The 23,347-nt window shown below is 36.3% G+C and overlaps 2 protein-coding genes across 4 annotated transcripts; one reads left to right on the forward strand and one right to left on the reverse strand.

The window, feature by feature from the left end:
* Nucleotides 1-202: 202 nt before the first annotated feature.
* Nucleotides 203-12,787, reverse strand: LOC111334002 (sorting nexin-8). The gene is made up of 13 exons (XM_088736829.1): nucleotides 12,631-12,787; nucleotides 12,375-12,502; nucleotides 11,133-11,268; nucleotides 10,681-10,874; nucleotides 9,248-9,365; nucleotides 8,200-8,321; nucleotides 7,780-7,860; nucleotides 7,340-7,460; nucleotides 6,994-7,033; nucleotides 5,885-6,017; nucleotides 5,445-5,513; nucleotides 3,358-3,654; nucleotides 203-1,991 (listed from the first exon to the last, which is right to left on the reverse strand). Exons 1-13 carry the CDS (start codon nucleotides 12,671-12,673, stop codon nucleotides 1,899-1,901), a joined length of 1,575 nt encoding a protein of 524 aa, XP_088592955.1. The 5' UTR covers nucleotides 12,674-12,787; the 3' UTR covers nucleotides 203-1,898.
* LOC148721675 (peroxisomal 2,4-dienoyl-CoA reductase [(3E)-enoyl-CoA-producing]-like) lies at nucleotides 12,734-23,057 on the forward strand. 3 transcript variants are annotated; one of them, XM_088736853.1, is made up of 11 exons: nucleotides 12,734-12,879; nucleotides 13,157-13,208; nucleotides 14,918-14,983; nucleotides 15,494-15,563; nucleotides 16,225-16,284; nucleotides 16,644-16,708; nucleotides 17,547-17,612; nucleotides 19,552-19,582; nucleotides 20,884-20,988; nucleotides 21,703-21,944; nucleotides 22,731-23,057. In XM_088736853.1, exons 1-10 carry the CDS (start codon nucleotides 12,734-12,736, stop codon nucleotides 21,906-21,908), a joined length of 867 nt encoding a protein of 288 aa, XP_088592979.1. In that variant the 3' UTR covers nucleotides 21,909-21,944; nucleotides 22,731-23,057. The 3 variants fall into 3 exon arrangements, with proteins under 3 accessions (XP_088592979.1, XP_088592978.1, XP_088592980.1); XM_088736852.1 differs by having other exon boundaries at nucleotides 21,703-23,057; XM_088736854.1 differs by lacking the exon at nucleotides 17,547-17,612 and having other exon boundaries at nucleotides 21,703-23,057.
* Nucleotides 23,058-23,347: the final 290 nt, after the last annotated feature.

Genomic DNA, 23,347 nt, shown 5'->3' on the forward strand with positions numbered 1-23,347 from the left:
TCAATCAACAATCACATTCACTCCTGAATCACAGGCTGGGGTAGTTGCAAATCACTGAAATAAAAACTGCAGAGATATGACTTTAAATAATAGTTCAATTTTAAATTTTAAGATTCAGTAAGTAACCATATCCTGTAGGTTAATATTTTGAGCAAATGCCAGTAAATCTGTACCAGATTACAAAACACAAAATTTACATCAGTGTTCTTAAAAATATTCTTTAATGCACCTTATTGACCTGTCCTTTTTGGACACTCTTAGACTACTAATTCATTAAGTTAAACATCTCTCTTCTACCAAAATAGGTTTAATATATTCAACATTATCAAAGACATTTGATTGTAAATTTGTAACTTTAAGTACCAGTAGTCACTTGTTAGAAACTTGGAAATCCTGTATGAAGAAGCTGATAGTTAAGTCTTAATACCACTTAACTCTGCAATTCCCTCGGGAGATTGATACGTAACTTCTCCATGTGATTCCCATATTGTATGTCATCTTACAAAAAGGTTATGAGATCAGACAAACGTATCAACAGGAAGATGTTTCCTTTATATGAAACCAACATTTCCTGCTTAATTTACCTGGAAATGTCAGGCAATCAGAAAGAAGAATTACTGATTAGATCTTGGGAATTAGAGGGTTACAGTCAATTCAAGTTGCCCAAACATAGAAAATTCTCTGCAACTGTGCTTTCTTCTGCTTTGCCAGATTTACAAGGGAATAAGGGGTACATTATCAGCAATGTTCCATAAACTATTTGCTAATATGTGATACAAGAATGATAGGTATGACAAACATCAAAATATGCAATCTGCTCCTCTTACTTGTATCAAAGACCTCTTGGGAAATGAAGTCTCTTATGTTTCTGATGTTTCTATAGGTGTAATTTATGGATGGCTTTCAAGCCATTTTGTTTCTTCTGCTTTTTGATGTACTGTATGATAGCCAATGTTGCAGTGTAAAATTCAACACTGCATTAAAGTGACAATTCACAAGTACTTGTTGCAGAAGATGGTTTTGCAGAGTTACTTATAACTTGTGTCTAAATCTAACATCACAGCCATCAAACCAAACTTAAGTTCATAGAGTAAGGTGTGGTTTATAATTCTCTGCAAAATTCTTCAAGAGATGTCCAATTGATTGCTAACTGTAAGAAAAATGCAAGGGTTTGGTTTTGCATGAAGGATGGGTTCTCAGTGAAAGCGCCCTATCCTTGGATATTATGTACCTGTACGTGTGCAAGAGTAAGATGTGTGATTAATAAAGTGTTCAGTCGCTCACTAAAATTATTACTATAATTTTTTTTTTTTACAAAATAACTATCCATTGGTTTTGTCATTTATTCTGCTCCAATTGGTACAAAAAACCAAGCATTTCCTAACCGTTCAAGCAAAACAAAGACATGCATTGAGAAAATTACTAACAGTTATCAAAACAAATCATTTAATTTGCTATCCAGGAAGAATACCTCCATTACATACCTTTTAACAGTGGATATTTATCCAATGCTTAGAGGAAAATACCCAACAATATTTGGGATATTGTAGTTGTCATTTTGACCATCAAAATGACACAAATCCCAGAGAGGAAACTTTCCTTTAAAATGATGTTATATTCTATTCTGAATTTATAAGTTGGATGACCATTTCAATGGCTGAAATTGAAACTGAGTTCTTTACTTTATGAGTGAACATTTTTGGGAACAGCAGCATATCAACACTTCCCAGCCAAATATAAGCTTCCCAGGGTGGTCAATATCACTGTTATTTGACTAAGCTGGTCATCTGGTGCGGACCAGTTTCATCTGGTAACACCTTACCACTAAGTAATTAAAAATACTCAAATCTCTGACAGAGCAAAATCTAAATTGATTGCACAGGATGCTGAAATTACTTCTATGGTGGTGAACCAGGAGGTGACGAACCAGGAGAGCTGCTGGGAAGTAAAGCTGCCACAAGTGGATCAAGTTCATTCCATACTTCAGATACCTGTAACAGTGATTAATGAAAGCCGCCTGGTTAGCTCAATTGGGAGAGCGCCGGACTGCTGTGCGGGAGGTCGAGAGTTCAATACTGGCCGGACCAACACTCAGGGTCTTAAAATTAACTGAGAAGAATATGCTTCCTTTCTTTAACATCAAGAAATGGTTAGATATTCTAGTCTTCTCGGATAGGGACGAATAAATGGAGGTCCCGTCTCCTGCAGGGTTAGGGGCAGGAGACGTTAATTTCCCATGCACGAGATTACTGTGTGATGGATGTCCTCCCTTGGGGTGGGTTGGGTGGGTAACAGGACCCCCGTTGATACCAGTGTTTACTACACTGAAGGGGCTATCCTGTATAAATATAGATGTCTGTCTGTCTGAAAGAAAAACAATAAACCACACCATCATCTTTAATTTTTATATGGGTATTTAAAAGAAGAATTGTTGGTGTCCTTGAGATCTTCAAGAGAAAGGACTAGCGCTGAACAAACTCTAGTAGGACTTTTCTGTCCACTTCCTGTAATCTGATTGGTTAATTTTGCTAAACCCTTTCACTCCCATTATCTCAGTCATTTATTCAGCAATTCTCCTTACTGTCTGCCAAACAGTTCTTATGATTGGAGAGTATTTTGGTATTGGATCACCTTATAATCCTCTAACAGTACTATAGTTTTCTTTATTCTCATCCTTTGTCTGTTTGAATATTGTACTGGCATTGTTAAGAGAAATTCTGTCTTGGTCACTTCCGTGAGTGAAAGGGTTAAGCATATGTTTACAGTGGGGGGAGGGGGGGAGGCCAGGTTGGGTGTGGTGCACCCCCAGGGTATTGAGATGACACAATTTTATTTTAAGTTAAACATTGGAGAATGTACTAAACACAAATTAATATACTTTTTTTTTTTTTTCTCAAAGCAGAAGTGCAAATCAATTATTCACAGCCTTAAGTGTAAGATAATAATGACTTTGACTAAAGGCAACTCAGATTTTGGAAAAATGATTTTTCCAGTGTCATTTTAAAATGTTGATTGATCCTGGTTGTTTACAGGAACTTAACAAAGATTGCTTCAGTTTCCTTTAAGGCCAGAACTCACAAGTTAGTAAGTCCCTTGAAGAGACCCATTGCAAAAAAAAAAAGGACACTATCTAGTGGGTTCTGCTTCCAAAACCTGTCAATGGAATTCATTACATTGCTGTGATCACTGAAAAAAATTGACACCATTTTGAATTTCTTTGACTACTTGTGATGATGAAGATCTCACAATAACTCTCGACATTACATAGAGCACATGGCTGCTGTTACATGTCTTGTTATACATCAAAACAACTTGTTACCTACTGAGTTATTAGTTCATGTCTATCTAGAGTCTTACCTCCTTGTGTCCTGCCACCTGCGACATTACCATCTTTTGTAACACTATAGCCAACATCTTTATGTTGGCGTGGACTAATTGCGTCTCCAGCTGGAGGCAGTGAAGGGAGAAGTAGTTCCTGTTTTCCATGTTACTGATGTCCGTCTCTTGTTCAACGATTTTGGATTCCAGCTGATCGACAGCATGATCCTGACCTTTTGCCTGTGCAGCAATCTGCCGCTTTTTGATCTGCTGCATTTTCTGGAGTGAGTGTTGGTGATCTTTTAACACTCCCTTTTCATGTCTTTCACAAAGTTCCTAGTGTAAGAAATAATATCAAGAGAAGTCATTTTATTTGATGCACGCTTATCTGTAACATGGGTTATTTCAAAGCTTTGTACAGTTAAACACTCCTTATGGACATCTCTCCATCAGCAAAACATTTGCTGTATTCCCATGCACAGATGCACAGCCCTAGCAAAAGTTAACTGCCACTTTCAAACCCTAGCAACAAACTAACTCCTCTAATAAGCCAGCACTTCTCATCTCAGAGATTTCGGTTTTCTTCTACAATAGGGCAATTTTCTATGGGCAAAAGTGTCCATGATATAGCTTCTTCAAGCCACATATGTCCAGAAAACCATGCAGTAACAAAAAAAATGGCAAAATTTCAAACCAAGAAAACGTTCATGGATTTGATGATTTTGGCAAATTTTAGTCACATTCATCAAGGCAAAATAAGCTTGGGAGAACTGATGATTTTTACCAATATTAATCAAATTCATAAAAGTGAAATCAGCTTGGGGGATTGGTTGAATTTGACAAAATTTTGCCATTTTCATTGTTACATGCATTTCTGGACTTCAAGCATCCTGGGAATGACTTGCATTGCAAAACTTCTTTTACCTCTTTTACTCCAAGGAGTCATAGGAGGCATTGCAAAACTTCTTTTACCTCTTTTACTCCCAGGAGTCATCAATGAATAATTAACAAACCAACAGTGGTTTAGGGAGGGCTGTACTCTTATGGACCACATTATTTGTCATCACAGTGGTCAAAATGTTGTGGACAAATTGACTATATAATATAACTAAAGCAAAGCGCACGCTCTGATTGGTCAATTTAGTGTCCCCCATTTGCCCATGGGTGTACGCTGCTGACGTGAGCACATGCAAAGACTATTTTTCTGTACACACTTGTTTTTTCTGGTCAAGTAAGATTTGTCAAATAAAAGGGAACTCCTTAGCTTCAATGTATCAATGTTATGTTATAAAACAAATGGTAAACACCACAGCGTACACTACTGAGTTATGGATGCACTTGGGAGGTTTGCTAAGCACTCAAGAAGCTAGAGTTGCTCTTGGCTATTGCCTCGTGCAACTCTTACGCTTCTTTCATGCTTAGCAACCTCCCGCGTGCATCCATAACTCAATAGTGTACGCTGTGGTGTTTACCATTTGTTAAGTGTCAAGTGAGTTTGCAACAAATTTTGACCACTGAATTGACCAATACCTTTGTCAATAAGAGTAAAGACCCCACTAACCTACTGTCGATTTGTACCACACGTCAACAAGGTCATATAAAACAAGTCTTTCTGTGTGTGACACAATGAGTGACACACTGATGTGAGCAGCATAGTCTGTATTCTTATTGATAATAGCAAATTGGCCAATCAGATTGCAACATAACTGCCAATTGTGGTGAAATTTCTCCTAACACTTTAAACACATTGTCAAACAAGAAGGCAATAAGAAGAAAGTGAAAGATCAACATGGTGATATAGCTTGATTGAACACCAAATTCTCAGATCTACATTTACATAAAATGCAAGTCAGACAGAAAGGAGAGAGTGAAATGATTGTACACCTTAACCCTTAATATAACTGTAGGCCATTTTACAGTTGTGTACTTAGTTTCCAAGCCTTTGATTAGGAGTGAGGCTGAAGGTGACCTTGTTGTGATAGAGACCTGTATCTAGTTAGCATGATAACAAAGTAATTTACATTTGAAAAGCAGTCATGTTTGCATCATAACATGGTCACCCTTAGCCTCACTCCTGGCAACCAACCACAACTGTAAAGCGGACTATAGGGGTTATCCAAACTTACCCGATAGCTTGAGGTTAAGTCCAAGAAGAGAGCCAAGTACTGAGCAGCACCCGTATCTTCTCTTTTAAACTGGGAAAGAGAAAAAATTAATTAAAAAAAAAAAGTCCAATCTTATTTGCCAAATGGCTTTTTGGGGAAGGTTAGACCTTTTTGTTAATCATAGCCAAGACACTATTGTGTGATGGCAAAAAATAAAATGATCTTTTTATTGTGTGCAAGATATAACCTGGGAATTCACCTTTCATCCTCCTAATATGCACATGAAAAACTTTTCAGTAGCTGTTTAGAGGGCAAGGGTAGATGTTGAAGTACATGAATTACTTCTAGTTCTTTTTTTTCTCTTTTGTTCTAGATACATTGACACAATCCTTCAACAAAGGTGGACAAAACTCAAGCCAGTTTGAAATCACTTAAATCAGAAATCATTCACAATGACTAACCCAAACAGCTCCTCTCTCTGAGAGCTTGGTAAAATAAGGTGTAATTCCAGTAAAGCTGTGTTTAAGGTTTCCCCAGGAGTTATCACTACCACTTGCCCATACAGTTGTCGGGTGTGACTCATTGGTTAATGCTCTGTGTAGATAATGGCAAAAGATATGTAATTACTCATCTGTTAATTCACAAATGACTGACTGACTATTGGTAATGTTAAATAAAACTTGAATAAACAACAATTTGTATCAAAAAAATTTCTCAGAGCACTTAGGTACTAAGAAAACATCTGTTTTCAAATTTTCTCATGATGATTGCGATTGTGTTTACTATGATGACAAACCTACATAACCACAACTAAAATAAATGAATTACAGTCATGATACAAATTACAAAACACAATTGAATACATAAGAACAAAATGCCTGGAGGTACTGACTCTTCCAAAGTACAGAAATTAAGGTTAGCGAAAAATGAAGACATACAAGAAAAAAAGTCCAAAAAATGGAATATTTTGTCTGGTTACCCACATAATAATGGTCCCAGCCAATGGGTCTTAACTCCAGTGACAAGCACAAGTTCATAGCTAACAAGCACATAACTTGACCGTGGCAACACTAGTGAGAGTAAATTTTTAACATGGTCTGCCACAGGCATCCCAATCGTTGCACTAAATGGAGTGTTTACATTCCATTCAGTTCAGGTAAGACAGCAATGAAGGTGTAAACAAATGAAATAAATAAATAACAATCTTCTGACAACATTAAAAAACATTTTGCAGAAAGAAGTAGTGCTTTACAGCCAGAAAAATCGTGTTCACAGCCGGGTAATTTTCCTGGCTTCCGGCTATTATCTACATCCCTGAATACCCTAACATTTTGGTAATGTTTTGGCAGGTTATTTTTCCATAATATACTAATACAATTTTTTTTATGACCAATTAAAACAGAGACTGTAATGAAAGGAATTCTAAAACTTTCTGGGCAGGAATGAGTATCGAGTAACAAGTATAACATACAGATTGAAGGAGTATTCCTTGGTATTTACATCTCATGATATGCTTCCTTAAAAATTGTTCACTGACAAAGATGTTTTGCCTTGAGAGACAGTGACTTACGTCAGCTCCTTTGCAAACTGAAGCATGTCAGATGAAAATCCTGTTTACAAAGTAAAAAATAACAAATTAATTCAAAATAATTATCTGTTACCTTCATATCTTTGTATCAAAGTATACACTGTCTACTGTTTGAAATATGTTACCCTTTATTTCTGCAAGCCAATTAGCTTTGGCAGCAAGAAATACCTTTTCATATTTCTTGATGAATTAGTTGTATTTTTCTTTTGATTTCAATCAACTATATCAAATTATTTTTTTTGCCAGAAAAACAATTCACTGGTTGAAGCATTGATTTCAAATTATACTCCTAAAAACTGAAGAATCAATCAATAGAAAGAGGACTAACCTAGTGCTCTCGCTATCATTCTATCAGCAACATCTTTTAGTTTCTCCACACTGTTGTGAATGGCCTGAATTTGTAGGCGGCTGGTTTGAAAACTGGCTTGTGTATCCATAGGAACTAGTTCCTATGAGACAAACACAAAAAGTAATTTTAACAAAAACATTGCGAGAAATATTTTAAGATTTTTTATTACAAGTTACTCAAAGAAAAAAAATAATCAGCTCCTTGTTATAGATTATACTTGAGGAATAAAACAAACAAACAAACAAACAAACAAAGAAACACGAATCTTTCACTCCCAAGAGTGACCAGTTACATGTTCTTCCCAAGCAATATCAACTTACATAAGAATGGTGATGAGAAAAAGTAAAATATCACCTAACCAAAGATATTTGACTTACCATCAAGTTCTCAAGGCTAAAATTGATATTGTGATCTCGTACCTTAGCTTTGGAGGCAAGGGGACTACTCATAAATTCATCTGGCATTGATTTATACTGGTCCTTTAACTTCTGACCTATGTCCTACAAGAAATAAAACCCACGTCCTCAACAACACATATTATAATCTTTATTAAACACTCAGTTGAATGTTAAATAGGAGAAAACAACCAATAAAAAATAAAGCAATTGTATCAATTAACAGAAAGGCAAGGCCAAGTGGGATAATATTTAGCTTGTGGTCTATACATTCAACACTTTCTCTTTGTTTTTGAGGTACAAAATAGCAGAATAATAGATGGAAACCAACAGAAACAGAAATGAAAGATATTTGTAAAGTGAAAGATGGATGCTACAACCATAAATCCCTAACTCTGTTGCAAAAGGAGTATTCTATATTTAGAATTCAACAAGACAACTTACTGAGCCCTTGACTGTAAGGAAAAAGTTTACAATCTTGTCCTCGCAAAGCACAGGATGCCTTACAACAAGAGTTAGAAACCGCTTTAGGGATCTTTTTCTGGCCTCAATAAACTCTTTGCTGGCTGCAAATAAATAAACAAATATGACTTCAGGCAGCCAGCTTAAATGGGCACTGACAATTAAATCATCCAAATTCAACAAACTCAGTTATAAGAACAATTTGAGAGTCAAAAGCACTTAAGTATTCAACTGACTTTGCTGTACTCTGCAGGGTGGTTGGTCAAGAAAACTCAAGCCATTTTCTCAACAAATTGGATGCAAAAATAAATAATAATCTTGGTCTCTCACATTTCCCTGCACTTTGTGCAGTTGGCTTGTTTTCATAATGAGTTCTCATTAGCTCCTTGCTATATCTTCCTCTCTTTTAATTGGCCATGTTGTTTACCTTGGTTTTCCCTTTCAGACACTCTGTTGAAAGGTTAGGGAGTTAAAACCTAGAATAACCCTATGCCTTCTCCCTCCCACTCACCCCTGGAAGAAAAATAATTCCACTTAGCAGCCTACACTCCAGCCTCCCAAATAGCCACACACTGTAGATCACTTGACTATTGTAGACCTCTGAATTGTGGGTCTTACAGGCTGACCACTCTAAAATCTCTAGGTTTCAAGTCCCACTGGCTGCCCACTCAAAACCTGATGACTCCCCAGTTGCATTTAAAGAGCTGAACAAGTGACCACCATGGACTAAGTGACTAACATGAGTGTCTGATGAGCTTAGACCATCTGCCCACTTAAGACCTCTGATTAAAGAGCCAGATAGACTGACCAAGAATGTGGTCTAATGGAGAGACAACTTGGTCCTTTGCTTATCCCCACCCCCTCCCCCTCCCCCCCTCCCTTCTTGTCATACTAAGCAAACTTCCAAACATTAACTACAATTGTCTGTCTGGACAAGACATCTTCAACAATTTCAGTAATGGTCTAGCATAACTCGGCATTTATTACTCCAAAGATAATTTAATTATGGAATTACTGAATGTAAACATACCACCCATAAGCTTCTTCGGAGGCAGTGTCGGAATAAGACGGTATGGGAACCTTGCTAGTAACATGTCATGGAAAGCAACAAAGTCATTGTAGCGACGATTAACAGTACAGTTATGTTTCTGAAAAGATGAACAAAGAAGAAAGTTTTATTTGACTTGATATATTAAGTCCTTGACGATAAAAACTTGTGACAAAATGTTGCTTGATAACATTGTAAAATTTAAAACGATAAAAAGCAAAAGAAAGCTAAACTTGACGACGTTTCAACATTAACATAACGTCATTATCAAGTCAAGAATGTATAAAAATAAGTTATATAAATACTAAAAACGAACAATAAGAGAAAGTAATTTGCAGGTTAAACAAAAAGTTTAGCATGTATGGAGTCCGTTTGCACGTTCAGATTAGGTTTGAATGTCTTAATATAAAGCATTTCAAACAATAAACAATCAAATTTGCTTTGACACTTTCTCAGAAACTTTAAATGACTATCATTCAAACGATCCCTCCTACCATGCGCTTCATGAAAGTGATTGCCAATTGCCAAATTTTTGTGTTCACCAACACATTGAACATGACACGCTAAGTGATTTTCCTTTCCCAGCTCTATGATTCAAATTTAATTTTAAATTCAACTGGAATAACAATACTTACTAATTTGTAATAAACAATATGAAAGAACACATGCCAGATTATAACTAAAAACAAGTATCTGCACCTCCTACCAATTAATTTTTATTAGCTATTGGTCAATCTATTTGGGTGCTTAAAGAAAAAACCCTTAGCCCTGTTTACAGGGGGCCTCACACTTCCTATAAAACCTGTCATTGCCGTCTGATTAGTGTGCCAGCACCCTTTTAGATGTCTAGAATGCTGGAAGTTAGGTTTCTAAATATTTCAAATTTTTCCCTTATGTCCTCTTTACAGGAACAGCTGCCTGCCAAACACTTCGAAGCTGCCTTAGTATGGAAAAAGCTATTGAAACCCCTGAGCTTTACCATTCTTTTATTTAAATCTGACTAGCTTATTATTACAAACAAATCTCAATGCATGACCATAGTAACACCAATACTGCAACCAAATTAGCAAGCTCTGGTTGACAACTGTACTATTTGAGCAGAACTAGCCATTTCATCCACATTGCTAAGAAAACTTCGGCAAGGAAAGCAATTTTCAAGCAGGAAAGTGACAAAATGGAATAAATGCATCAATTAGGAGATATCACTTCATTTAACACCAAATTCTCCGAGCTAGATTTGTAAGAAATGTATCACAGACAGTGCAAATGATTCATGTTTTGATGTTACAATTCAAGTGAATGGTTTTAAGTTAAGAGTTTCTGTAGTACATCAGGTTCTAATGTAACTTAGCAAGTAGAACTACCCAATTTAACATTTGCAATCCTTGATAGACATTTTTTATTTGGCCTCTCACCTTGCTAGAAACATGATACTCATTGTGCTTCAAGATAATTCCTTTCTTTTCTGGTACAAGCTCTACCTCTACTGTATCTAAACTCACAAGTTCATCATAGTTATAACCCAAAACATTTGGGTTGTTTTCACGTCTTTGACGCACACTCAGACTTTTCAGATCTGACAGGTCCCCCAATGAAGGTTTTGGCAATTCTGTAATACATTAATAGCAATCATTATAAATAAAAATCAACTTTGGTAGTAAGTTTCTTGGTAAGTTTCAAAGGTGCTCACAATCAATTGTTCAACCTTTCACAATTGAAATTCAACATTGTAGGTCTCCCTAACTTTAAGGATTGAGTTGCTATTTAAAAGTTTTTTTTTTTCAAATGTCTTATGACTGACCATTCTTTTAGCATTGAAGTAGTTTTTTCTAAAACTCTCCCACGGGAAAATGTCAAATAATCATACCTGAATCCACAAATTGTTCTAATGCTCTTTCCGATATACTTTTTCCATGCTGTGCCAGAGCAGTTAAGGCCAGTGCTTTGTATAATCCATCTCTTGTAACATATCCATCTTGTCTCGGATCAACAGCTTCCCAAATCTGAACCAAAAGAAAAAAAGATTCAGAAAAAGAGCCTTTCTATAATCAAGAAATAGATAGATATTCTAGTCTTCTCTGATAAGGACAAATAAACCGTAGGCCCCGTCTCCTGCAGGGTTAGGGATAGGAGATGTTAATTTCCCACATACAAGATTACTGTGTGGTGGACGTCCTCCCCTGGGTGGGATGGGTGGGTATTGACCCTGAAAAGCCCCTCTGGGGAGTGGTAAATTAACCAATGTATGTATTGTGAGCAAGATAAAGAGTAGAATTAATTGAAATGTGGAAAATGAGATTTCAACCCAGGAATTAATCAATCAACGATCAATCAATCAATCAATCAATCCTTCAATTTGTAAAGAATGTTATTATTAGATACAATTATTATTTTTGTCTCAAAGGGGTTGGACTTACAAAAAATGCGTATGAAATGCTAAGATCTTGGTAAAAAGAAATTTCTCTTGGGAGAGGTAGATCATTGACTGAATTTATCTGGGGTTAATTACGTTAGAAAGAACCAAAGATATAAAATAGAATTGTTTTGTCCTTTGCGATCTCACACTACAGCCAATACTCAAGTTAACACAAACAGTATAACTTGCAGTACTTTAATATCAATTTACAAGGATCTTATGCAGGATGTGCTGTCATAACAAGAGAAACAACTGATCGATTAAATGCCAATGGTGTCAGCTCAGCCCATCTCACGCTGATTTAAACAAATTTTGAGGATATTCAATCCTAGTCTAAAGATCGAGTAAATTAATTACACCTCATGTTGTTCTGCGAGACAGCAGGAAACTTAAACCGACACATGTACGCAAAGATCGCAAACAAACGAGGAAGACCAAAATTCTGCTCTCATCTGATAACCCTTCGAAATACAACTGGACATGGCAAAGCTATTAGTTAGAAAGGCGAGGTAAATAGCAGTTTTTATCAGTAATAAATCAAAAGTACAACTATCAAAGCACAACACAAACGTAAATAAATGGTGAATGATGTTAACGTTGGGTTTACTAAAAGCTTAGATGGGCACGTCCTCTGCCAATTATTTACACTAATAAAGAACGGAATAAACAAGCTTAATATGTCTTATAGTTTACCTGACTTAGCGATTGTTTGGGCAGGCTTGATTTCATTAAGATCTTCACAAACATATCCCGCTCGATCTTCTCTTCTTGATTCGGACATACTATCTGATACACCTCTCGATAAAACGCGGGAACCGAGCCTGTAGATTCATCCACATATAAATTTTCATGCAGGCATGTGAAAAATCTAGGAAAATTTTTAAACTAAAAACGCTTCAAAAATCACATTAAAAAAAAAGTAACGAAAGTAACTTCATCTTGTGCTCACCAAAACTCAGAGCTGTCGCCATGTTCCCTTGAGTACCAAACATGCATCGCGCACCTCCCACTGCTACCCCCCTTAAGTCACGTGGGCTCTAACTTGTCCCAAGATGGCGGATGAAGTGGTGGAGAGTGACATTGCTTGCCTTGATCACTATGATTACTTTTTCCGTCCAAATATTCTCCAGGGGAAGGTGGCGTTTATCACGGGAGGTGGCTCTGGTATTGGGTTTACTATTACTGAAGTTCTGATGAGGTACGGCGATGGTTATTCCCCCGCTAATTTTTCCTTCACCCCCCACGCCTATTCCCCTCATTTTTGACCAATTTCCTAAAGGGATCTGCCGATTCCAACACAAGTGCTTTTGAGTGTGAGATCGAGCTTTTTTCTCAGGGGTAATGAGACGGCATTCAATTAACGTTTAGTGCCTGAACTGGTACCAGTTTCTACCAATCTGCAGCCCAAACTAGAAATTCAAAGCCGGAAAATGGCTTGGGTGCTTCTCAATTCCATTTTCTTCCATTTTTGTTAGACACAGCTGCTCTACGATAATAGTGGGTCGGAAGTTTGACAGACTCAAAAAGGTACTTAATTGAAAAGAGGTATACAAACTAACTGTACATGTTTTATAATTACAAATCAGTATAATAATAAATTTTTAAAAGTCCCCCGTTCAAACTAGGTACAGGACAGGATGGAAAATGCGTGCACTGTAAGTACCTCCTGTTGTCCCACACTAAGCCTTAGAAAAGTTTTCTAAGGCTTTGTATGGGACTATGAGAGGTACTTACAGTGCATACATTTTCCATCCTGTCATGTTTGGTTCTACCAATTAAGTTGAAATTGTAAATTGGCCACCGTAAAGAGTTGAAAAGATGATGTTTTGAGCATTAGCCCTTCTTTGCTTTGACCAAGCACTAACTGCTCAAAACATCAGCTTTTTAAATCTTTATGGTGGCTAATTTACAATATCAACTTAGTTGATAAAGCCAAATTACCTTGTTACCCCTACCGACCCTTTTCCCCATTCAAAGAAGCTTACAACTGAATACAGCCAGTCTGGTTAAATATTGCCAAGAATGGAATGAATAAATGACAAATTGATCAATGTTAAAGTTCATAGGGAGATGTCTAAGGTAGCTATCACTTGTCATAAGCTCTCAACTGGAGTTACAACTACACCACTCCAAGCTGCAACCATTTGGTCACCATGCAGAATCCCAACCTCATTCCCAGGGTCTCTCATCTTCCCGCCACCTGGAGCGAGTGAGGAGAGAAGATGAAAAATGAAAGATTTACCGTATCCCGTCAGTAAAACGGCCACAACATCTCTTCCCGAATATATTGCTTCTAAACACTGGACTTGTTTGGGTTTTAAATTGGGGTTACAATACCTTCTCCGAGATATAGCTACTTGAAGGCTGCTATAAAACATGGCGACCCAAACAACGATAACGTTTGAAAGTGACAAATCAAATGTGACAAAAATTGAGTGAACAGCCTACTCATCCCTAAGGAATTTTTGTGCTCTGTAAACACGTGACCAGCCTAAACCAAGGTCTCTCCTCACTCGCTCCAGGGGGTGGGAAGATGAGAGACCCTGGGAACAAGGTTGGCAGAATCCAAAAAAAAATTGTGATCTGTGAATTAGGGTATATGAAGACTGTACATGTATACTGTGGTTGTAAGAAATGCATGAAAGTGATCCTCGCAGTATTGAACACTACTTATGTAGTAGTGAAAATAAGGCCTGAAAAAAATTTTGAACATGAACCAGTATAATGACCAGCTCCCAGCACCGGTATCACAGAGGTCAAGGGTTCAAACCATGTACCGGGCCTGAATTTGTTTCAGGCCTTTTTTTCACTACAACATAAGTAATGTTTTTTATACATTGTAGTCTGTATTATGTGGTAAAGTTCCCAAAGTGTTGAAGTGGGTCAAGCATCAGCATAAAACGTTATATAATATTTCACAAAATCTCATTTTCTTTTGTGTTGTTGTTGTTGTTTTTTTTTTTTAATTTTCTTTCCATTTTTCTGGTGAGTACAATTTTATGTTTGGCTAGCATTTCATGATTTTAGGAGACTTAATGGAGGTCTAAGTTGGAATGTTTTGGGAACATGGTAAGACTGATACTAGGACAATGTGTGACTCACAGGGTCAGCAAAAGGCTTTAATTTGGAATCTGAACTTCTTTTATGTAGTTATGGGCTGCATTACCCCAGTCAGTGGGTCATCTAAGGAGTTTGCTTAAAATGCTCACCAATTTTCTTTTTACTCACAAATTAAGGCAGCTAAGAAACTGGAAAATGTGACAGGACAAAAATGTCTCCCAGTTAAGATGGATGTAACAAAGGTATGGTGATGACTATGGATGGAAACATCTTTTTGCAGGATTATTTTTCAAGGTTACAAATTGCTCTCACTGACACTTTTAAAAAAAGTTTTCCCAGAGTAAAAAAGTATTGTTTTGTCTTGGTGACGTAGATTGATTGAGAAAAATCGGTGTGCCAAAATTAGCGTGTTAATGTTGCACAGTTAGTTTTCAGCCATATTTCTGTATCCTGTGCTAAGAAACTTAATACATAGTCCAGTAAAGGTTTGAAGCCTGCAGTAGATATAAGCAATTGCTAATTCTATTTTGTAGTCTTCATATTGGCACATTAATGCTATCTTCAGAAACTTGAACTTTTTGGTGTAGTTGTAAAATATGTAGAGGGTGAAAAAGAGCAGTACTGTTAATCATATGTGCCATTTCTGGACAGGGGTGAGGTGGGGGCTTAAAAAATACCTCTCCCTAGTGGTGGTGGGGCTGTTTTGTACTTCTCATCTAACTTAGTATTTAACTCTATTTGTTGATTACCAGGTGGATGAAGTTGATGCTGCCATAGACATGGCACTAAAACATTTCTCAAAAATAGATATTTTAGTTAATAGTAAGTATTAATCTTAAGAATAGAGGAACAATCCTAATATCATGTCGCATCCAAGCCAGTTCAAGTTTAAATCAAATCTGAGTCTGACACCAATGGTAAAGTAGACATTCTTTCACCAAATGAGTAGACTAGGAGCAAGCTAATAGGGTATTTGGGTCTTTGTTTTCAGGTCTACGTTTTCCCATTCTTTTAATTTAAAAATTGGTGTTTTATTGCATACTTTATTGCTCTTAGAAAGGTTCAAACTGGAGTTGGATATTTCTGGGAGAAATCCTAACCAAATCATGTTAAATTGAAAAAATAAAGGGGTCTTTGTTTTTAGGTCTTAGTTTTTGCATCTAAAGTCATAGAGGTCTAATAGCTTTCAAGGGTCTTCGTTTTTATTACAACCCACTGACACTCTTTTTTCTCTGATTTTTTTTTTTTTAACTCTTGTGAATTACTTTGCTGAAAAGAAGAGACTGCTGGTTGTCTACTAAATGAGTGACCTAAAATGGACTTTTCCTTACAATATTAGCATTTTAGTTTCTCATTAATCTAGCTTTGTTGTGCTATAACTTGAAGTCAATAAATTATAAATTAGGGTAGAATTAATGTTTCACCTCAGTAATGTTTTAAGCAAAGCACAAAAAATCTCATTCAGACTTGTATCTGTGTATAGGTGCAGCAGGAAATTTTCTATGCCCTGCAAGCCAGCTTTCATACAATGGGATGAAAACAGGTGAGAACTTAAAAAAATGACCAATCAGTTGTAACCATTCGATAAAAGTTGATTTTGTTTGTCAATCTTCTCTTCAATCACTTGTAGAGGACTGTTGTCTGTGGATGTAGATGAATCAGAGGCATTTTTGTTTTACAATGGTAGCTGAACTGAAGTCATCCAGATCATTTGGCTCTAATGATGAATCCATTCAGATTGTCCAGACACCATACAGTCAGTTCACTGAAAACTATAACATCTTAAGGAGTAGACAAAACCAAATTAACAGATTACCTCATGGACTATTGAGCATTTTTTCAATAACATTATGTAACAGCTTATTATTTACAATTTTTTCTTTTGGTCTTATTATGTTATAGTTTTTGACATTGATGCTTTTGGAACCTTCAATGTAAGCAAAGCTGTGTATAACAAATGTTTTAAGGTAAGTGTAGTGTTGCAAAGTCTTTAATTGTAACTGGAACAGACTCAGATACCCAAGAAGAGTTTATATCAAAAGTAAAACAGATCCAATTTATCTAAAATGTCATTAGGCTTGGCAGCCAAGCCTGCAATGTCTAGGGATGCCGGGATATAACAGTAAGAATGGTTTTTTGATTAACTGATTTTACCTTAAGTGTTAGACACTGGCTGTGTTAACTTACCTCCTTAGATTGGTGAATAAGCATTGATTTACTCATTAGAATCAGAGTAGAACTTGAAATAACACCTAGCTATTAAGCTTGAACCATTCTGTAAGGACATTCACATTTTACTCAATATGGATCTGGATCATTTTTGACCCATTTTGGTGCATATAGCTTGATGAATAAAATACATTAAACTCTGATGGCTGCAGCCTGAGTGCTTATTATTGTAAGCAATAAATTGATAGGCTTAATTACTGTGATATTACCACGAAACTCAGAAAACTGCACAAAAACACCACAACTATTTATGGAATATATTTTTTGTGTCTCCAGTGAGATGTCAGAAAAACCAAAATTATCTCCAAACAACAATTATAATCATTAGTTTGTGGTTTTGAGGCTTACTTGCATGTGCCAAACTTGAATGCGATAGATTAGCGGGTGCTGAACTGACTTGTTAGAATCAATGGTTCTCAGTTAATAATACCGGCAGATTAACTATAACTGTGGCTTGCATTAGGAAATCAGAAATCCCACAGCAATGTGCTTTACCATAAATTGATATTTGTTTTGTATTTGCACTGTCACCAATGAAATTTATTATTATAGTACCTTGCAAATTATTATATTTAGAGTAATGGCAATGGTAACATCATCAACATCACAGCCACACTTCATTACAATGGAAATCCTCTGCAGGTCTGTAGTATTTTTATGTAAAAAGTTAATTAATACGAGAACCCTTTACATCCTAAAATCAGTATGCATATTCTCCATACTGTTCACTATGCATTTCCCAAGGTGCTGACAAGGAGAATTTGTTTAACGATCAAGAGCTTCTTTAGTTAGTGATCATTTCCTTTATTCCTGTAACCTTTATATTTGATACAGGAGTTGTATTGTAAGGAGAAATTACATGCTAATCTGACTCTTAGGGGTCAAACGGATTATAAATCAGTTAATATGCAACACAAACAGATAGTTTAGAATAGTCCATTTTACAGTTGTGTGCTAGGTTGCCAAGCCTTTGAATGGGAGTGAGGCTAGGGATGACCTTGTTATGATACAAACCTTGCTGCCTTTTAAATGTAAATCACTTTGTTATCATGCTAACTAGATACAGGTCTCTATCACAACAAGGTCATCTTTAGCCTCACACTGAATCAAAGGCTTGGCAACTAATTACACAACTGTAAAATGGCCTATTTGATTCTCACATAACTTGCTCATCCCAACTACATTGGAACCTCCATACCTCCATTCAGGAGGCACCCTAGTGACCAGGGCAAGTGTCCCCTGAATAAGGATTGGGTTGGGATTTATTAACAATTTAAACCACCAAAATAAATAACATTATCTGAATTGTTATCCTTTAATTGCCAGCTGATTTATATCTGTCATCAAATGATGTACTGTTTTAAAAAAGTCATGTTGTGAAAGCTGTCATCATTGTGATGATAGTGTACACTTAATCTTTGGGGTCATGCAGTTACATTTATTAGTGGTAAGGTGTCCCCTAAGTGGACTTTAAAACCAGGCTTTGAGACGTAGAAAAAGTGTTCCTTTTCCCTGAATGGAGGTGTCCCTTAAATAGAGGTAGCAGATACAAAGATTACCTGGCACATATTTTCCCAGGACCAAAAATTTGTGACCCCTTAATGAGGATCAGTTCCCTAAACAGACTGGTGTCCTAAAAGAGAGGGTCCACTTTGTAACCCTGAAAGGTCACGTGTAGCGAGGGTATAGTAAGCGACGAATTTGAAGACCAGACAATTGTAACGCACAGCGGCTTGTAGAATGATGGATAGATGATTCGATATGTAGCTTTGCGTAGCGATAAGGTCTTGTTGCAGTGAGATTTGTTGTGGTTTGAACCAGAAAGCAAAGAAAGGAACCTAAATAAGCCAACGCCTGTGGATGGACTACTTAACCTAGACGCATGTGGCATAGAATCGCGAAACTACACAAGCGCTAAAGATAATCATGCTAATTAAGATAATGAAGCTAACTATAACAATCAAGTAAATATAATGGCTTACTTTAGTCTGGCTCCTAGCGGTAATAGGTAGCTGATATGTGGTGGTGAAAAGGAAAGTAGCGTTGCAACGATAAACCTCTCAAAGAACTATGTCCCTTACACAATGAAATCCGATCGCTAAACCTGTCGCACAAGTATGTACAGTTGTGCAAGAAGTAGATAATCAATGAGAACAAGACAGGAATCATGGCTAAATATAAACAAACGAACTATTGTGGTATGAAAGTAACACACTTTTTAATGAAAAGATCAAGTAAATGGTTGAGCTATTGTGCAGAGGAAAGCAAGCATTCTTATTATCTCTTACTGGACCGGATCTCAATAAGATTTTATACATTGATTCAGGTAATGTTTCTATCATGTTAGGTTCAAGTTTCAATTTGTCTCATGGTCTTCAGTTCTTTTCCTCTACTGTTAGCTCTGAGAGTTTCTTGCTAAATTAAGCAGTATTCCCCAATAGACATTTTTCATTTTGTCATCACGTCTCTGCTTAAAAATGTATCAATCTCGAAATGTGCTTATTATATAATGAAAGGATTATAATTAACTACTACTTAACTTAATGAGTAATTTTTTTAAATTAATTTTTGTCCCAATAAGTGTCATGCTGGAAGTGCAAAAGCTGCAATTGGTAAGTTCATAGGATCACATAATACAAATGAATAGAAATGATCTTCAACAAATGTGTCAATAAATCAATAAATGAGGAACCTTTTTCATACTATTCAAATACTGCTAAGGTTCTTAGTTGCACATTTAATTACTACTGCTAAGAAAAAAAATAGTCTTCTCCACCTTATACGTTTATTTATCACACTATGAAATTTTTCACAGCAAATTTTTATGGCCAGAACTCTTAAAAAAAATCCCTGTGGTTAATACTTTTAAATTAACTCCGTGAACTTATAGCTGTAACTCATGACAAGCAGACTAAGGTGTTAACCCCTTTAATTCTTTCTCTCCCGAGATCTCAATAGTAATTCTCCTTACTGTCTGCCATACAATTCTAATAATGTTGGTTTGAAGAATTTGGTATTGGATCAACTGACTATCCCCTTATTGATATTTTTCTTTATTCTCATCACTTGTCTGCTTGATATTTTATTGATCTAGTAAGGAGAAGTTCTCTCTTGGTCACTTAGGGAGTGAAAGGGTTAACTCTCAAGAGAGAATTTCTCTTTACAATATTAATACAATAAATCAAGTAGACAACAAGAGACAGTTACTGCAATAGAGGAAAATATCAATTAGTGGTTTATCAGTTGATCCAATATCAAATTCTCTGGACAAAAATCATGAGACTTGTGTAGTAGACAATAAAGAGAATTAGTTTATACTAAAACAGTGGATAGCATTGAAGGCATGCTCTGATTGGCTAGTCAAACTCCCAATATTCTTTGCCATTTACCTCCGAGCAACTCGGGGAAAAAAATAGCATTCCGGTTTGCATCCGTGACAAGCGAAGAAATCACTCAAATTAACGACAAAGCAGACCCTGAAAACACAAAGAAAGCGACTAAATTTGGTGTGGTCATGTTTATAGGTAATGATTTAAGTTTTTAACCCAGAGTTTATCGACTATGTGACTTTTTGCATGGCTTGTTGTTTCAGTCCTTTCCACTTGGGAAAATGTTGGAATTGTTGCTGGAATGTATGAATTAAAATCAATTTTTGGTGGTGTAAATTAATATTATCTCACTGTTTTTGTATTTACTAAAACAACTATTCACCTCAGTGTTGGTGGTTAGCGGTGGATATTTACCTCGCCACTTCGCAGCTCGGTAATTAAATATCCATCAACCACCTCCACTTCGGTGAATAGTTGTTAATTATCATTGAGATCTGGCTGTGAAAGGGTTCAGCAAGTTAGGATTTCAAATGTTTCCTCCAGACATTTAATCCCTGATAATCTGTTTCTTGTTTCTTTATCAGAGGGTATGTCAAGACATCTTGCTGTTGAATGGGGCCCAGATGGTGTCAGGGTAAACTGTGTTGCACCTGGTGCTGTGAAGGACACAGAGGGTTTTCGTAGACTAGGTAATGAATTCCAGCTGAAAACATAATGTGCACGTTTTACCTGCAACTAATTCAAGTTTCATTTCATATACGTTATGCTTAGAACAGAACAGAGCTTCAGGCTGACTGTCTTTGGTTGCCAAGGTGACCAGGAACAACTTTGGTATCCAAAGTTCCAGCAAAAGCAACCTGTGTTTAGCATTCATGTGGAAAGCTTTAACATTGTTATTTTGAGTTTTTAGATTCTAAAGTTAAGCCAGGGTGAATGTTTGGCTGCATAGAATGTATCAATAGATTTTGGATGTGTTCAATTATTCATAGTATAAAGAGAGTAAGTTTTTAAAGAAACTGTGGTACTGCATCTGTGGCAGTGAAAGTAATTTGGTTTTATCAGCCAAGTTGAAATTGTAACTTGGCCACTGTAATGAGTTAAAAAGCTGACGTTTAGAGTATTGGCCCTTTGTCAATCGCTCTGATGAAGGACTAGCTCTGGAAACGTCAGCTTTTTAACTCTTTATGCTGGCTAATTTACAATTTCAACTTTAAGTTGATAAAACCAAATTATTCATAGAATACTTTTCTTGGCTGGGAGCCATTCACAAGATCCTTTGCACTCATCTTGTATTTAAAACATTTAATTTACTTGAATCCCTGTTCCTTTGCAAGTTAGTGCATTTCACAGTTTTCTTTTACTTGAAGTCTGAAGGAAACTCTAACTATACTTTCTCTTCACAGGTGGCAAACATCTCCCACCAAATTTCATTGAGAATGTGCCTTTACAAAGACTAGTTTTGCGCCAAGATGTGGCAGATAGTGTACTCTTTCTAGCAAGTGGTGCTTCAGCTTTTATTACAGCAAACACACTAGTGGTAGATGGTGGCAGTTGGATCACAAATTCTGTTTCCATGGCAACAATGAACAAGGCAATTAGCAAGTTGTGATCTGTGAGATTCAGGGGCCCAATCAGTGTCTGTTAGGTACTTGTGTAAATTCCATCTAAGTCTGAATTTTTTTTGGCTTATTTTTTTTAACTTTGTTGATAGTTGCTGTTCTGGTGTTGTAGGAATGTACATCTGAGACATGGGTAAATAGATTTTGAATGTGGGGAGGAGCTAGTTTATTTTGAATATCATACATTAAAGAAGAAACAAATTCGACATATAGAAAATGAACAGGCAGGATATTAAGATTGATAAAAGAAGGAATAGCATGTTCACACTTTGGAGAAAAGTTTATTCAACTAATAACCCGCTTCTGGAGATTAGCTTATCCAAAGTTGACTTTGACGCTTGACCCCACGAGCTAATACCCTACTTAGGTAGGGGAGAATAAGAGACTGATATAACTTGACAATGATAGAAAGGGGTACAAAGTGTCTCAGTTTAGCCATCATACCGATGGTTTTGCTATTTTTTAGAGCAATGAGACCAATATGGGTTTTCCAGTTAAGATTCTTGTCAATGAGTATGCCAAGATATTTTACATAATCCTTGCATTCTAATGGTGAATATGACATTTTATCGATGTCAAAGATATTTATTGTCGGTTTGAAAGATAGCTTCTTTCTATAATTTCAAAACATTACATCATTAGATTTCTTAGCATTTAGAGTTAATTTGTTTGCTGTTGGCCATTCACAAAGCTTGGTTAACTCAAGTTCTAGGGATAAGATTTTTACTACCACATAAGATACTGGTGTCATCAGCAAATAAATAAAACTTGAACTTATCTGAACAATTTGTATTATCATTTATATACATCAGAAACAGTAAAGGCCCCAGAACATAGCCTTGGGGAATGCCACAATCAGTCGGAGCCTTTACTGAAATATAAGAAGAGAACCAGTTGTTAACTATACCTCCTATTCCGTAATGATATAATTTCTGCAGAAGAAAATGCAACATTTTGTCACTTGTTTATCATCTGTCTGTCAAAATATGATAAAGTATCAACTCAGAAATGTAGAACATGGATGACACCATGTTGATAGCTTGCAGTGCAGGCATCTTGTTAGGGCAAGTTAACATAAAGCTTGCGATAGTTTATTCACCTGCCATGTTGAATTGAATAAAATTGATATTTGAAAATCAGCAGCTTGATTGCCTGGTCTTAAAAAACTCTTGTTTTGACCTGATTTTATTCAAACGCTCATTCCCATTTTTCTTGAGGTTGAGTTTTTTCCTATAGTTGAATGCAAAGGTTGCAGCATATCATATTGAGATAGTTACATTTACTTAAGTAACAGTAGACATAAATGCCTTGGGCCTCAAAGAAAATGGATTATAACCATTTGATAAAATCCTTCATTCAAATTATTCAACAACTTCATGGCAACTTAATCAAAGTACTCTCGAGACCTCAGACATCTCAAGAGTTCCAC

This window comes from Stylophora pistillata, chromosome 10 (genome assembly GCF_964205215.1).
Source record: "Stylophora pistillata chromosome 10, jaStyPist1.2, whole genome shotgun sequence".
Classification (NCBI taxonomy): Eukaryota; Metazoa; Cnidaria; class Anthozoa; order Scleractinia; family Pocilloporidae; genus Stylophora; species Stylophora pistillata.

Bases quoted from the DNA above. Each gene is read 5' to 3' on its own strand.
- LOC111334002 (XM_088736829.1), bottom strand. From the start codon at position 12,673: ATGTTTGGTACTCAAGGGAACATGGCGACAGCTCTGAGTTTTG. The intron at 11,269-12,374 runs GTAAACTATAAG...CTTTTGGTTCAG, and splicing joins CCAAACAATCGCTAAGTCAG to ATTTGGGAAGCTGTTGATCC. The intron at 7,861-8,199 runs GTAAGTTGTCTT...TATTTCTTGTAG, and splicing joins TCCTTACAGTCAAGGGCTCA to GACATAGGTCAGAAGTTAAA.
- LOC148721675 (XM_088736852.1), top strand. From the start codon at position 12,734: ATGGCGGATGAAGTGGTGGAGAGTGACATTGCTTGCCTTGATCACTAT. The intron at 13,209-14,917 runs GTACTTAATTGA...TCACAAATTAAG, and splicing joins AGTTTGACAGACTCAAAAAG to GCAGCTAAGAAACTGGAAAA. The intron at 15,564-16,224 runs GTAAGTATTAAT...ATCTGTGTATAG, and splicing joins AATAGATATTTTAGTTAATA to GTGCAGCAGGAAATTTTCTA.